Consider the following 16,543-nt stretch of genomic DNA (forward strand, 5'->3'; position numbering starts at 1 on the left):
TGTACCTGAAGATAATATATCAACAATAAGCTTAGTATTACCAAATTACATTCTGTATTTATGTTCTTGATTACAATTTCTTTTGCACATAGTTTATGATTTTTTACAATATTATTTGGTGGTATTACTCGCGGAACTTTTACAGGAGATACTCCAGTTTATAGTAAAGAGCACAATAAAGCCATTCAGTTTTTTGTTGTAGTCTTACTTGTAACTTGCCTGATATTAATTTTTAAAGCTCTTTATTATTTGAAGTGTGAAGTGCTTTGTAAGAAACCCAATATTTCATTTCTTTACTTGACAATAAAACAGGACTTGAACACGACTGCTCCACCCCCTGATGAACAACCTGCTTCTCACACTGATGAGACCCGGCCACCCCCGACCGCTCCAGCTCCAGCTCCAAACACCCAGGAGGATGAGGAGGGCGCTGATGGAGTCTTCAACACCATCATGGATCTCCACCTGGAGCTGCTCTACATGTACCACAGAGTCTGTCTGAAGCTGGCCCAGATCCAGGGGTCATGGAAGAAAGCATCTAAGGGGTCGGCCAAAGCATCTGTCAAAGGGTCAACCAAAGGCTCGGCCAAGAGTACTGCAGTGCCCAGCAGGATTGGTAGCACCAGAATTACCAGAGGGGTAAGAAATAGAGGAAAATTTTTGGCTTTGTTGACAGTCAAACCTGCTGTAGTGATCACCTGTATAGAAAGAACACCTGTCTATAATGACCATATTTTTAATTTCTCTTGAATAATTGTTTCTCATTGAAACCTGTACTAAAGGAACCTGTCCTTAAAGCACACCTGCCTTTAAAGACCACTTATCCTGTCTCCGTTGAGTTTTTAAGGCATCATGCATTATTAAACGTATGCTGCGAGAATGCCTACATGAATATACAGTGTTAGTACAATTTAAAAGATGAATATCAGCTAATACAGTTGAACAGTGTATTAAAGTGATTTATAAATATGTTCCTTTCACTTTAGTCGTAATGGATTTATGCTTTATTTACGCCTACAGAATGAACTGGACAGCATGGCTATAGATACCGTAGAGGAGCTGCTGGATTTCTGTGATAAGAACCTTATTTCTAAGGCACTCTTTGCCATGCAGCAGGCGCTTCAAGCTGATAAGGGTGCTGGACCAAGTCAACAGCAGAAGCAGCTTCTACAGGTTAGATCTCAAGCAAGAGTTAAAAATTTTAAAGTTATGATAGGTCTATTACACAACTTTAGCTGATAGCCTTGTAATTATACTTAATGGGTTTGAGGATATATTTAGATCGACGATATAAGAAGAAAACACAGACTATAAGAATATGTGCATCTCACCACTAGCATGACTTTTCACAGTCCCCATTTTTTTAAACGTCTATGACAGCACTACTACCAAGATTAATTAAGTCTGCCTTATTAGTTTGAATTCTAAACCCCAAAGGGAAATGTTATAGTGTATTGTGATAAAATCTGCAGTAAAAACATGAATGTAGTAAATTTATGTGAAAATCAGATCACAGCAGATGTACCCGCTGATTCTGCTTGATCCTAAATCTTGTATTTTTTTTATTGAATAACATTTTCATAAAGATACCTACTACGGTACGCAAAATATTATTTTGAATATAACTGGTGAGACCAGCACAAAACATCTCTTTAGTACCTGGAAGTAATCATCTCATTGAAGAATAAATTAACAACTTTTAGAATGTATTACAAAGAAGTAGATAATTAAAGATTTATGAAATATTTCTCAGGATGCCATGAACTACATCACCAAAGCCCAAGACCAGGAGCTGAAACTCTTCAACAACAATGCGAAGGAGAAAGAAGAAGGCAGTGTACGGGATTGTGGCGTTCCACCAGCACCATTGCTTGTATGTCGAACTGATAACAGCATGGTGTTTAAACCTGCTCCATTCAACCCTCCTCAGAAGGTGAGTTTTTTTAAAGGATTTTCAAGACATTGCTAAACAAGAAACTTTCCAGAATTTCAAACAAACAGCCATTTCTATGGAAGGAAACAATTACGAATAGCAAAAGTGATTTTATATCGTATTTCTCTGTTCGTCATTACATGAGAAAAAATACTACAATAGGGAGAGAAACTCTCCTTTTTCATGTTTTTGGAAGACTTTTGAGAATCTGTGCTGTTTTTATATCAACAATCAAAGTTTTGCTCCGAATTCCACGTACACGATGGCGTCTCCGTCAAGCAGCAACGGCAGCACCAAGCTGCAAAAAACCAGCGGAATGCTGAGCACGGCTAAAGCCGAAACTTCACCGGGCGAAACCGCCGCGGCCCCCTCTACGAAGCCGAAAAATATACGCTAATCTTACATGATTATTCCAGTGTTGTACAGTATATTTCCTTGAACATTTAAAGGAATTTAGCTAACATTTGATATATATTTCTTGCTCAAAATTCTATTTTTGTTCCCTTCCAGGTTGCATGGTACCGTCTATTTGCTCGAAAGTCAAGTGGTAGCAATGTTAAAGTCAGGTTGAATGACTACATTCTTCCTGGTACTGGTGAAGAGGTAAGCCATACTAAATTTATTCATAAATTTATAATTTGCACTTTTTTCTATATCTCATCTTCCCTCTTGCCCTTTTCTTGTATTTTTTCATTTTCTCTGAATGATCCCCATCACCTCTTGTGCATTTTTTTCATCATATTCTTCTTTCTACAAGTATATTTTTAACTTCACTCTTGTATTCCTTCCTCTCACTCCCTCTAGTTGCCTTCCCCTTTCTTTCTCTATCTCATCTTTTTACCCACTTTGTGCTATTTTTTCACATTGTACTGTAGGTATTGAATATGAAAATATATTTCATCTTAAACTTTTGTTAGTTCATGTAAATAGATGTTATCTGTAAAAAAAAAGTTGCACTGTCATTTGGCATTATCATTTCCATTGTCATCTCCTTCTTAAATCCTATCTGCACTAGTTTAGCCAGGAGGATTAGACCTCCCTGTGTGGTCACTGACAGAGGGAATTATCTCATCAAATCAGCTCTCAATTTACATAAGAAAAAGGGGACCATGGGGGACCAACTGGTACCGCTTAGGCATTGTTTGCTATATAGAGGACACAAGTAGCTACAAGTAGTGCAATCCTGCTTTAAATAAACCATGTAATGTTAGCATTTTTAATTATCACCCTCTTTTGACAGGTTCCTGCCTATGACTGTGAGCTGCGTGTGACAGGGTTAAAGGTCAATGAGCGTTATGTGTTTGCTGTGGCAGCATACACTGATGATGGTCAGCTGATAGGGAATGCTATAGGAGATACCAGTAGGCCTATCCTAGCATCGCATCCTCTCCCTGTTCTCATGACATGGGCATTCCTTGGACAGGTCAGCATGCTGCTCTGATATTCTTATGTTGTATTTGTTCTATGTTTTTTTTGGAGAAAGGAGAAAGAACTCAACTTGCTACTTAGGATGTGATTAAGACTTCCAACCATTAAATTGTTGAATTTTCCAAAGGGATTTTTCATATCATTTAGTTATAGAGGACTTATTGGTGATAGTGGTAGTATACCCAATCCTTCAGTTAAAGAAAATTGTATTGTTCATGTTATTCAACAAGGAAAGCAAATATGAAAACATGCTGCAAAATAGTAGTTCACCTCTGAAACTGTTTGATCACCAGACTTGTCATATATAAAACTTCAGTTATGGTATGTGTCAGACATACATATATGTTGCGTTGTTTTGGCTTTCTATTCACTTTTCTTCATTTCCACAAGGCCTTTTTAGTTATGAAAAGATCCATGTTGATCATGAGTTGCAGCAGCTTACCTTTATCATACCAATACCAGATGTAGATTTGCTTAATCTCAGTTACAGTGAATTTATATATTTGTTATACATTAATCAGGCTGCATACCAGGTTGGATGTTATGAGATTGGACTGAGAGCCAGTAGAGTTCTGTGGGATCACTTTGTGGCTCCAATCCCTCCTCCCTCTGCTGAGATTCAAACTGAGACAGCAAGAGAAGACTACAAGCTTACACTCAGAAAGTAAGTCCAGTCAAATGTTCTGTTCAGTACAACAGTAGAGTCGCCTCCTCCCCCCCCCCCCCCAAAAAAAGAGAAAAATAATAGTTCATGACATTGGTTTGAAGCCTGGTATCTATTTGGACCCCCCCCCCCCAAAAAAAAAAAAAAATAATAATAATAATAAATAAATAAATAAATACTGTAAATCTCTGTGTATAAGGCGCACCCCTATTTTGAAGACAAAAAAAAAAAAAAAAAAAAAAAATTATTATTATTCAGATGTCACAAGTCTGAAAAAAATGGACTTCTTAAATAACTATGGTGATATCAGTTTCGTCCAGTGGTAATTTAGTAAAGGTAATACAAAGTTTTGGGAAATTATAAAAATTGGGTGGATAGTGATTCTTTACAATTTTGATAAATTTGGATGCCCCTTTGGATGTATTATAAGTACTAAAAAATTTAGCACCTGAAACACTTCTGCTTTCAAGAAAAATTTAATATAAAATTTACCGGTGCTCCCGGTAAATTTTGATAAATTTCAAATAGCTCCTACGACCCTACAATGGTAGCTGCGACCATGAATTCTCAGAATATGTAGTTGTGATATATAATTTCCAAATGGGAATAGCTAATTGGTTGATTTTAGTCAAGAAACATTGTTTTATAGCTTCATTAATATCTTGACCTTGAGAGGGAGCTATACAACATAAATAGTTTATTATTTACAATTTCATAGCTTTAGACTCGATTTCAACCGTGACAACGATCACTGAATATTGTAGGATCGCATATGCTTCCAATATGTTTATTTGAACCAAAATTCATGACCCCCGGCCCATACCAAAACTTTCTTTTACCTTTAAGTGAACAGTACAAAATACAGAGTTCATATTACGGGATCTATATGTCGCATGGGAATACCACTTATTTCCTTGATGCTTATTGGATGAATTTGAATTAATTTACACCCCTGTGTAGGTTGAATCCAGAGATAGCAAGTGTGGCCTCTCCCCTGCTGCTGAGAATGTTTCTGAGTAGCATCTTCATCAATGTGGACATCTCTATGAGAGATGGAAACATCTACTGTAACAAGCTCTGCGACACCGGACCCTACTACAAAGGCCAGGTAAGCAAGCCAACACCCTAAATATCTTTCTTGATCTCTCGAAAGCATCTCTATAAATGACAGGAAATTACACATTGCCATATCACTTTTCCCATACAATTTAAAAAGGACATAGGATTTAAGTAAGGACAGTGTCTTTGAGAATTCACAAAAGATGTGCAGTTGCCTTAATCCAGGTTTTGTTACTCCTTGCAAAAGAAATATCGATGTAGATAATCCTTTACTGTTACAAACTGAAGTGGACCATATTACAAATGTCTTGTAACTTGATACCTCAAACATTTCTATGTAGATGGGCAGTTGCCTTAATCCATGTTTTGTTACTCTATGCAAAAGATATATTGATGTAGATGAATCCCTTACTGTCTCATACTGAAACTGAAAAATGAACCATATTACAAATGCCTCGTAACTTGATATGTCGAAAATTTCTATGAATCTAAGGGCAGGAAGCTCATTGTTAAATCACTTTTCCTATAGGATTTAGAAAGTGTCCTTGAGAATACACATATGATGTGCTGAGTGCCTTAATCTAGTTTTTGTTATCTGTATCCATTATAACTAATTAAATAACTTCTCTAGCAGCTGACCACTTGTGTAAATCCACATTAAAATGAAACAGTAATATACATGCTTGCACATAGTTACTATAATTGTAAAATAAATTACTCTCAGTACAGCTGGCCTTCCTAGTAAAAGGAGGGGAAAAAACCCAGGAAAGAGTGATTTTTTTTAAACCAAGTATTATTCTGAATTGTTTCAGACCCAGAGACTTGAGAACTGTGAGCGGATGCTTGTAGCCATTGAGTTAGCTGGCTGGTTGAACGAGACTAACATGGCTCTCCAAGCCGTTGTACAGTGCTATGGACTACTAGCCCCTGTCATTCACTACAAGATTCCATCTATTCCTGTTGTACAGGTGAGTGACTTAGCCAGACTTTGCAGTGATTGCTTCTCCAACTTTTGCTTTATATGACATTTTAGAACATAATTTTATATAGTGTTAGTTAATCTACCTGCTAATTCTCCTTGATTATATACTACTCTCTGATGATGTCTACATTACCTTTGTTAGAATCTGCAAAAGAAATGTAGAGACTTCTATACCAATGCTGTGCATTACTAGTTAATTCCTCAACATTGTATACTCAACATGGCATATGTAAACTATTTTTTAATGTATAAAGCATCTCATATTGGATTTATGAACTTAATGAATTGGAACTTGCAATAGGTTTCCTTGGCAACAGTAAAAAGCAGCTGTTGTCTCTTGTAGACTAATTTACTGCTCCATTCCATGCCCATTGTCCTTGTAGGTTATATGAGCACATCGGTATAAATGACTTACCCATAGTTATATGAAGTGTATAGTGCTGTTTGTGTGCCTTGAAAGTAACAAACCATGTTTTTCCTATGAATGGTGACCATATTTCTAGGTGTTGACTCAGTGCTGTGCGGTGCTGCAGGATATCCCCAACAGCATGAGACAGCGTCGGCAGCAGTCTGTGTCAGACAGCCTGCATCACATGGTTGCTACGATCACCTTCTACATGGCCAAGGTGCTGAGGACATGGAAGCAGAGATCTCTAGCCAATCATATCATTGAGAGCGGCAAGAAGATGCTGGTTGTGGAGAAGGTAAGGTCAAACAAAAGATGGTATGAACAGTATCATCATGGCCGGCTCTCACAATGTTGTGTGGTGAGAGCACCAGGGCCCTGTTTCATAAAACATGTTATCAATAGCAAATGATAAGATTCTATGACAAATTGCTCTCAGCCAACCAAATGCCATGATTTCAGTAGCTTATAACAGTGATTGTAACTTGTTATTGAAAACAAGTTTTATGAAAAAGGGCCCATAACTGTGTTCATGCACTCAATTTTAGAGTTATAATTACTGCCTTTCTAGTTCTCAGCAGAAGATCTATAAGATTGTCGTTTGGTGCTTTTTTAAAGGTTGATGTGATTAAGCAACATCAAAATCTTTCTCAAGTTGATTTAATAAAACTGAAAGATATTTTTGGTGTTTGAAAATCAATAGTTGTCATCGTTCAAAACAAAAAGCTTAATATTTACGTGGTGTAAGATCTTCAGCAAGACCATTGTATTTGAAGAGACTTAATCAGAGGGGGACAAAATAAGTATTAATAGAAGTAAACTGAGTATTAGTGTGCAGGAATTGTTAATGCTTTCCTTGAATCATTCTAGCTTTAATGATTGTTTGCCTCTTTTAGATATAACCATAGATTCAAGCTTTCACACTATTGATATTGAACAATGTCTACTCATGTTCTTGCCTTGTACACAGGATGAGGGTAAGGGTGGGAAGTCTGAAGGAGGTGCCATGGACTTCATAGAGGATGGTGAGGGTGGAGGAGGAGGAGTCAATGTGCCCCAGAAGAAACGTAGGGCCAAGCGGTCAGGACAGCCAGCAGTAGCTCTGGAGGGTGTGCAGAATGATGAGCTGAGAGCCCTGGAAGCTCACATGCTGAGACTCTCACGTATAGGTGAGACAAAACTACATCAGAATGCATGCAGTCTCTTTCTCTTATGTACATAGTGGCGATTGATATCAATCGCTAATAAAGTTGTGATTGATATCAACTCTTTGTAAGACGGGGCCAAGGTATCATTAAACAATGCCACGTACATTACATGCATGTTTTCAGGCTGTCATAATCAAACTCTGTATCCACCATAAATGACGAATAAAGCCGTCATTCTGTAAAGCAATTCTATCACAACTGTGATTTATGAGTCGCTACCTTTTTTTTCCAATCTCGTTTTATGTTGAACATGGACTGTTTGTACTATTTTGTATAACAAATGAATAGATGGAACTTGAGGTTGATTATTGTCTTATCTTTGAAACTTATTTGTTGTTTCATGATTGCATCAAATATCACTCTTTATTTGCCCCCCCCCCCTCTCTCTCTCTCTCTTTTATTCATTAGCTCACAATGCTGATGAGTTGACAGGCTCTGAAGATCCAAACATCCTCCATGCCTTCATAGCCATACTACCAAGTAGACTTGCATACAGAGAAGGTAAGAATTGTTTGTTATGATTCAACTTTTTGATAACCGCAAACTGAATATCTCCTGTACATAGACCTCTATTCTTTTGAATATATATTTTTTGTTGCATATCCTTAATTGCTTTTGTTTTAATGGACTTTAAATGCTTGAGAAGATGGGGTAAATCATGTGCATTTCGAATTAACTTGAGTATTTCAGAAACATGTGAAACTCAAGGTTACTAATGATATTATGTTGTTAAATTATGAAGAGAGATTTGTGTATTTTGTTTTATATAGCGCCTTGAGTAAGTTAAGTATTTCTTCTTCTTCTTATTATTATCGCATTGGATTTTCTCAATGTAATATAATGCAATGTTCTCTGTCCTAGACCTATGAAACATTGTATTTGACTATGTTTTCTCTCACTAGTGGTAAAGTTTCGTCGTCGGGCTCGTTACCTGGAGTTCTTTGTTCAGGTTGTACAGAAGGCACTGAGTGAAGGATTGGTGGATATGGCCATTGAATGGTGTGAAGAGACCATCACATGGCTTGTTAGGTAAGTCTAGTCTACTGTCTCATTTTCATTAACAGGCCCGTAACTAAGGGGGTGCGGGGGAACGCATCCCCCCTCCTCTAGGGACAAAGAGGCCTGCTAAAAAATATAAAAAAACAATGCAACAATGCAAACAACACAGTTAGGACACAGTTGTTAGAAAAACCGTTTTGGAGTTCAAAATTGCCAGAAAAATGCCAAAATTATCCCTATCCTAGGAGAGGGATACACCCTTCCTTCGAGACCCTCCCAGGCTTGGGTCCATCACATATAATGTCTGCGCCTCCATCCCCCCACTAAAATCCTAGTTATGGGCCTATTTTATATAAGGCCTATTTTATATAAAGCCAATAGTAAAAAGCAATTTATCTGAGTGATACCAATGATAAATAGCATGGTTCCTTCTGCATTAGGTTATGATATCGTGGTTCAGTCTGATCTAACCAGACTATAAGCAAGTTAACATGCACCATTGTTAATTCTGTTAGAATCAAGACACAACTGTCCTTGTTGATAATTCTGAAAATCCTTTTCAAAGTTTCATAGCCGATTGTCACCTTCAATGATAGTTAATATGTACATTATTAAAGGGAGACATGTCTAGCAAGCAGGAGCTTCATGTACCAAAGTTTTTTATGCAGATAAGAAATGAGTTGGTAAAATTGTCATTGTTCTAAAGTGACAGTGGCGAGGAGAAATTGGTTCACCCTTCCATCACGCAGACAATGTATTCTGTAAAACTCATTCCATCGTATATGAATATTTTAGACGAAATGACCAGCTATCAGCAGTGAAGGCTACCCTCAACAAAGGACCAGGTGGAGCTATTGTATCAGGAGATGATCCTAAGAAGTATGCTGCTGCTGTCCTGGAATACTCCAAGGTAAGTACTGCCTGACTTGCCTTTATTTTATGTTTTACCCATTGAATAACGAGTTCTGAGATAATCTGGGCTGGGGTCTATGGGAGATGTGCGTGATACTGAAATGAAACTTTTTCAACAGGTTAAGAAATAAATTTCTTTTGACATGTCATGGTTAAAATGTTCTGTAGCATTAACTAGTTCGTGGCTTCAAATCAAACAGAGAGTTTTCTTCTTTTGCCTCATTATATAACTAATGTACATCCGTATTCATATTCATTAAAAAGCTCATCATTTGCACCAATCACGCAATCTTTAATATGGAATTGCAGATTGTAAGACATTTTTTCAGTTTCAATTTATAATTTCAAAGTTTCTTTGAACGTAACATCTGAAGAAGATGGAACATGGGGGCACATCCTGCATAAAATGTGGTTAAAGTAGTATCACACTTAAGCGGTGAAAAAACTTTGAATTAAGTAACACAAATAAGTTTATTTAGTCTTCTGCAATACAGCTACTTTATAATATTAGTTGCTTTATCCTCACTAAACATGATAACCTTGAAAAAATATTTCATTTATAATAATGTTTACTAAAATGTAGATATACATGTATTACTATTACAGACTGCCAGTACCAAGCAAGCTCAAGCCAAGCAGCCTGATACGAAGCCAGCTCGAAGACGAAGGAAGAAAGGTTTCCAGCTCTTGGTTCACATGAGATCCAACATTCGTATGTCTGACTCTGCCAAGCAGCAGCAAGAAGATAAAGAACTCATGGTATTGTGGATTCATGTTATACACATCTGTCCCTCATAGTCTATCTCTCATGCTATTGATGTTCCTTCCCTCCTTCCTTTTTTTTGCCCATCTGTCTGTCTGTCTCTGTCTGCCTGACTCTGAGCTGTCTCTTTCTTTCTGTTTGTGTGTGTGTCTCTCTCTCTCTTTTTCTCCCCCTCTCTCTCTCTCTCTCCCCCTCTCTCTCTCTCTCTCTCTCTCTCTCTCTCTTTGACTCTTTTTTTCTGTCTCTCTCCCCCCTCTCTCTCTCTTTCTGTCTCACCCTTCTTACTTTCTACCGACGTCCTTTGTATTTATTTGATAAGATTTAAATAAAGCATTGCCTTTTATATTCACCATGAATACAACCATCTAAAATATATAGGCAAGTGAATCATGTTTATAATTATTTCAGATCAAAAGTGCAGTTAAACCTGCGTTTTTGTTGTTCTAATAACATGTTTTTGTTAGAAGATTTGTATGTATTGTAAGTTCCAATCAGTAATAAAACTTATGATTTAAAGTGTATTCATTAAAAGCAAAATGCCAGTGGTATTAAAGTTCTTAAGAGAAGCAAATATTATGTGATTTGAGCAGTCTCAAGAAAATGAATGGATCTAGTTCTGGTTTTCATATCATATCATGCAGTGCAATGCATTTCTAGAGTTATATCTACTTAACGTTTATTTATTCATGTTTGTATTTAATTTTTGTTATTCAAAAGGCTTTTGACACACTGGAAAGCACCTACCCAGAGTTCTACCGCACTGCTCGTAAGAAGATGAGGCTGAGGCGCATTTCTAATGATGAGATGCCTTGGAGATCACAGGTAGGATTCAACTCTCCCATATTTCCATTAAATTTGGTTGATTGAAAGTATAATTTTGATATACATTTTCTATTAACCCACATCGAACAAGATAGTTGCGTTGAATCTATTCTGTCTCATATTTAGTATGCTGTGACCATAATTGATAGGACGGTGTCAGGTTAGGTAGACATCTCATATGAAGTGACATACCATGATGTTGTAAAAAATTACATCTGTAAACATATATAGAAAATAACTGAGGTTCCATTAACATCCATCAAATGGTGTAAAAACAATCCCTGTTGTCACTGTGACTATTGTTTTGTTAATGGTTGATGTAATTTCCATTATTTTCTATCTTTCCATAGATGAATATCCTGCAAGGTTTGTGTCATTTTGGACAGTTTCTGGGCAAGGTTGAGAAGAGAAACAAACTTCTTGGGCCGACAGCTGGAGATATCTACAGGTTTGTTTTCATATTCTTCGCTCTATTAATCAGCAATCGTAAGGCAAAGAATTCTTTTGAAATTAGGTAAAACAAAAACACAATGAATGGACAAATATGATTTTTGTTAGGGGGACAAGCCAATATGTTTTGAGTTATCAGACTTCTCAAACTACTTGTTATGACGTAAGAAATATTGGAGAATGAATAATAAATAGTTGACCTCTGAGACTGCCAGCACCTTTGTGGTAGGGACCTGTATGTAAAGACCACCTGCCTATAGAGACCACTCTTGTCTCCCTTTAGGGCTCTCGGTATACAGGCTTCACAGTGTATTCATACAATAATAAAATACCAATTTGCCCCTTAGGTCCTCCTACCTGGACAATGAGTGGTTCACGTTTGAGAGTGCCAGCACCCTTGTGGTAGGAACCTTTATGCAAAGGCCACCTGTCTATAGAGACCACTCGTCTTGTCCCCCCTTAGGGCTCTCTGTATTCATACAATAATAAATATCACTTTCCCTGTAGGTCCTCCTACCTGGACAATGAGTGGTTCACCTTTGAGACTGCCAGCACTCTTGTGGTAGGATGGGAAGGGGGTGCCTCGAGGACGGCGACGCGCGAGGGAGATGCCGTCTCTCAGAGTGACCCCATCGTCCAGCAGCTAAGGCAGATAGATGCATACGACATGAATCCATACCTCACCAACCAACCATCGGGTATTGAGGCTGCTGCTCTCGCTTCAGTTGGTAAGAAAATGTTTCTTCTTCATAATTTTATTCATTATGATCATATCTATGGGTCATTCCATGTCAATTCACCCAATGGTTTTAACCCGACCATTTTTGATTTTGATGAAACTTAGTGTACTTGTTGAGTGTGATCTCACAGCACCAAATCTCAAATTTTAGGTCAATCGGGTGAGGGGTTTAGGAGATACGGCCCACCAAATTTCGAGATTTTTTTCAAAAATGGGGGTGGCGGGCCTACTTTTGAACCCTTGTAATTCGGAACCTAATGAGTCAATCTTCACAAAATTTGTATTGTTGGAAAGGGTATTCAATGAGGATTCCAAATCTGCCACCATTTTGAAAATTCGTACATGTTGGGGTATTTTGACCTCTTGACCTAAGATTTGACCTTAAAATTGACCTTGTGGATCACGTGACCTTGACAACATTTTTCATGAAATGTCATCTCTGACATGTTCACTTAAACATATAAAAGTTTCAGAGATATAATATTTTTTGTTTAGGAGCAATAAGGATTGAAAGTATCCATACTTACAGATATTCACAATAACCCCTATTATAATGTATACACTACATGCAATATGCACAGTACAACATACATCTTCCACATGCTTTTTTGTTGTAGTTATATCCATTCTAAATGTCTGCAGTACTTGAATAGAAATAAAATGACAAGTTCATATAGGCCTTAAGGGTTAACAGGATGTATGGCTTTAGGCCTCTGAGTCGGTTCTAGGATAATTACCCCCCTGGAAAATTATCAAGATATTTATGATTGGAATTACAAATTATGAAAACCGTTTGCCAAACGGTTTTCATAACACTACAGTCTATTGGGAAAAACGAGTATGGTAAAACCGATCACTCAAAGATTTTTCCTTTTTTCGAGGCATTTCTTGATCATTTTGAAGCGATTTTTTTTTTTAGGGCTTCAATATTACACCATATCACAGACACTGATAACAAGTAGGGCCATGTATCTCAGATTTAACATTGTTAAACGATCCCTTTAAATCCACCCTCTACTACCATCTCCAGTTAAAACACCATGAGTAGTATATTTGAGGATCACTTACCAAGTATCATTAAATGTAACATCATACATGTACATGCATGCTTAATCTTGCTTACAGGAGAGCCTGTGCCAGTCCTTCCAGGCCCTCCAGATGACAAGGAATCAGACACTATGAAGACATACCGATCTACAGAGACTGGCAAGAGTGGTCCCAATGCCATTCAGCCATCGGTAGACATTAGTGGTTTCACTCTTGAGGCTACGATCGATAGTCTCACCAAAACATTTGAACATCTGAGGAAAGCTGTGGTAAGTGGGAAATCTTTATCAGAATATTCTTTATGATTTGTCCATTTTAATGTGTTGGTAGTTTGTGCAAATCTGTAGAAAGTTTGAAATGTCAGCAAGAAGTTGATTTTTCTCTTTTTTAATGCAATTTTGGTAGTACCGGTATATGAAAACATCAGTTTATCGCATACATAATTTGCATATTGTGTTATAAAAAACCTGCAATTACCTTGAGATTTCAGTTTTGACTTCTGTTTTTTAAAATCTAATTCTCTCATTTACATTCTCAATTAGTTTTATAGGCTATGTTAGGTAAATATTTTAGCATTGACTGGAATAATGTTGTTGTGATGTTACCCTCGATGGTCTGTATTCTTCCAATTCAGTTGAATTTGTTAAAGCTGGTTTTGGACAAAAGCTTAGCTGTGTTGGGTTTAAATTCTTGTTAAATATGCAGGTCATAAGTTTAGAACATTCTCACAATGTTTACCTATTGCACACTAGCAATTCTCATACATAGATAAACTCCTTTAAATGCCTGATTTTGAACCGATTGCAACCCAAAGTGAAAAAAATGTAATTTCCCCCTCATGTTCATATTACCTCAAAGCATATCTATGTGATAACTTTGCATTTCAGATACTAGCCCATCGTGGTCACCACTGGTCCTTGCTCCAGAATGCCTGCCGTAGCATGTGGAACTGTGCCCACACAGCCATCCTCTACTGCTTCTCAGGTGGTCATTCTGCAGGACTCCTGACTGTAGATGCCTTGAGAGGAGTGGTGTGGTTCCCTTTCTTCTTGGCTGTAGACTGTCTGCTTGATATGCTGGTCCATCTGCAGAATGAGACGGATAAGCAGAATAAGGTAATCCAGTCAGTGCGTCCCATACACTGATGATTTTAGTATATCCAATTATTGGAGTAAGTTCATAAACCCTTCTAGATCTCAGATCAGACCGAATAAGTTAATTAAGTTTAGTAACGCATTTGATTTCATCTTATATTCAGAGTTCTACAATACTTGGTTAACACATGGAATACTAAATGACCAAACATCTTGGACTTACCTAAACAACTACAAAATCACTTTTGCAAAGAGCCCATGGTAGCTCACATAATGCAATTTCTCTGTCTGTCTTCAATTTGCCTTTTTTCAATGGCAAATTTTGAGTTATTACCCTTGGTTTAGCCCGGATAGCCTTTATCAGCAACACCGTACATTCAATGGAATAAATGTTGTTAGATACCAATTTCTACATGCTGTTCAGGAAGAAAGCTTTATTTATCAAAATGTTTTGTCAAGGAAATAATCACATGCGGCCTTTAGTTATTTTAATTCCATGTTTCTTCCTCCAGGGAAACACAATGTATGACCACTATAGACAGGAGGCCTTTGTAGAAAAGTGACCTCTCAGACAGGTTTGACAGTATAATCTTGTTTAACATGAGAAAATAAGTCTTATCTCTTTCCTTATGTCATCAGAAGAAGGAGTCTCAGCCTGATGTCCTACTCAACACCTGGGTTGGTTCTGTATCTGATGAGAAAGGTGGTGCCAGCCTCAAGTTTGAATCCCCTCTGGATGATGTGAGCAGTGTAGATTCCCGCTGGATCAGACGTATGGTGCTACGGGTCATGGAGATGCTCTACTATGAACAGAAGTGGGAGAGGCTGGCCGATGTGGCTATGAGATTCAATGTCCTGACTCAGTAAGCTACTGTTTCCCTCTCAAACACTTTTCAATTCATATGAACATGAAATGAACGTTTAAGTATTCGACAGTAAAACAAGCGTATGACACACGCCCTAATGACAATTGCTCCATGGTGAATTCTTACACTCAGTGAATTCTTAAATTTAAACCCTGACTCAAAAGACTACACCGGATACCTAATATCTTTTTGACCATAACCCTAAACTAAAATAATCACAAACCCAACTGCATCTTTGATGAAATAAAGCCTGGAGCAAGCATAGCAGGATTAAAATTAGATTACTGGTAGATCAAAGAAATTGTCCTTTGGCATTGTACAGAAAACTGGCATGTCTTGAAGAACTTGACATGCTCTATACAGTTAAAATCAAGTATGCACAGTGAATATACACTTATAGATCATTGGCAAACTTTATATTGAACATTTATCATTGGAAAATGAAACAGAAAAATGGAGGAATAATAGTAACAATGTAGGTTTATGTACAGTACATCTATCACTTATAATGTTCTTATAATATTCTTCTAGGGAGCGTTACTCGGAGGTAGTCAGCCCTCTCTTAGTCCAGGCCCAGCGCAAGCTAGTCTCCAGGGTCCTGGCCTACGGAGGAGAGTCTCCGGTCCAGGCCCACTTCAAGGCTGCTGCTGAGAAGCATGGTGTGGACAAGGTGACTGCTGATAACTACATGGATATACAGCTGAGGGTAGCCTTTGATGAGACCATGATGAAGCCTCTGGACATGGGTGGTAGGATCGACCCTGAGGGACACCATGTCTATGGAGGTACTTCAAATATTTTTCTTTCATATAGAATTTTGCAGCTGTAGGGACGAGTGAAGGTTAGAAAGGCAGGCAACCTAGGGCATTACCTGATACAAGATGGAGTTCCTTATGTTCCCTGGAAACTTTGTCAGCACATAGTCATTGACTATATGTGATAAGGTCTGGTTTGTGGAACTGCAATTGCATGCAGCTAGATCTCTGTATTTTCACATGTGAACGAGCAAAGTCTTTGACTAGGTAAATGGACATTGGTTCCTACAATACAAATGATAGTTTGTTTTAGGGGAAAACATGATACTTTAAAGACATAATAATATATATATATGAAGCATTATTTTTTTCAAAGCAAATATGAACTCAATGAACTCAAAGAGTTCACTGTCCAT

At 37.6% G+C, this 16,543-nt stretch overlaps 1 protein-coding gene across 1 annotated transcript in view; it reads left to right on the forward strand.

Moving 5' to 3' along the window:
• Nucleotides 1–16,543, forward strand: part of LOC115918165 (cilia- and flagella-associated protein 54-like) — a 50,687-nt gene that overhangs the window by 13,998 nt on the left and 20,146 nt on the right. Inside the window, exons 18-38 of the mRNA XM_031000163.1 lie at nt 313–639; nt 1,021–1,173; nt 1,754–1,933; nt 2,444–2,536; nt 3,174–3,356; nt 3,883–4,025; nt 4,986–5,133; nt 5,897–6,052; nt 6,570–6,770; nt 7,443–7,641; nt 8,089–8,181; nt 8,583–8,709; nt 9,475–9,589; nt 10,198–10,350; nt 11,072–11,176; nt 11,527–11,624; nt 12,134–12,354; nt 13,491–13,681; nt 14,300–14,527; nt 15,146–15,369; nt 15,904–16,157. Of these exons, the coding sequence (XP_030856023.1) occupies nt 313–639; nt 1,021–1,173; nt 1,754–1,933; nt 2,444–2,536; nt 3,174–3,356; nt 3,883–4,025; nt 4,986–5,133; nt 5,897–6,052; nt 6,570–6,770; nt 7,443–7,641; nt 8,089–8,181; nt 8,583–8,709; nt 9,475–9,589; nt 10,198–10,350; nt 11,072–11,176; nt 11,527–11,624; nt 12,134–12,354; nt 13,491–13,681; nt 14,300–14,527; nt 15,146–15,369; nt 15,904–16,157 (3,592 nt within the window). The remainder of the gene's footprint in view (nt 1–312; nt 640–1,020; nt 1,174–1,753; nt 1,934–2,443; nt 2,537–3,173; nt 3,357–3,882; nt 4,026–4,985; nt 5,134–5,896; nt 6,053–6,569; nt 6,771–7,442; nt 7,642–8,088; nt 8,182–8,582; nt 8,710–9,474; nt 9,590–10,197; nt 10,351–11,071; nt 11,177–11,526; nt 11,625–12,133; nt 12,355–13,490; nt 13,682–14,299; nt 14,528–15,145; nt 15,370–15,903; nt 16,158–16,543) is intronic.

The sequence above is a fragment of the Strongylocentrotus purpuratus genome, unplaced genomic scaffold (assembly GCF_000002235.5).
Source record: "Strongylocentrotus purpuratus isolate Spur 01 unplaced genomic scaffold, Spur_5.0 spur5_scaffold_6, whole genome shotgun sequence".
Lineage (NCBI taxonomy): Eukaryota > Metazoa > Echinodermata > Echinoidea > Camarodonta > Strongylocentrotidae > Strongylocentrotus > Strongylocentrotus purpuratus.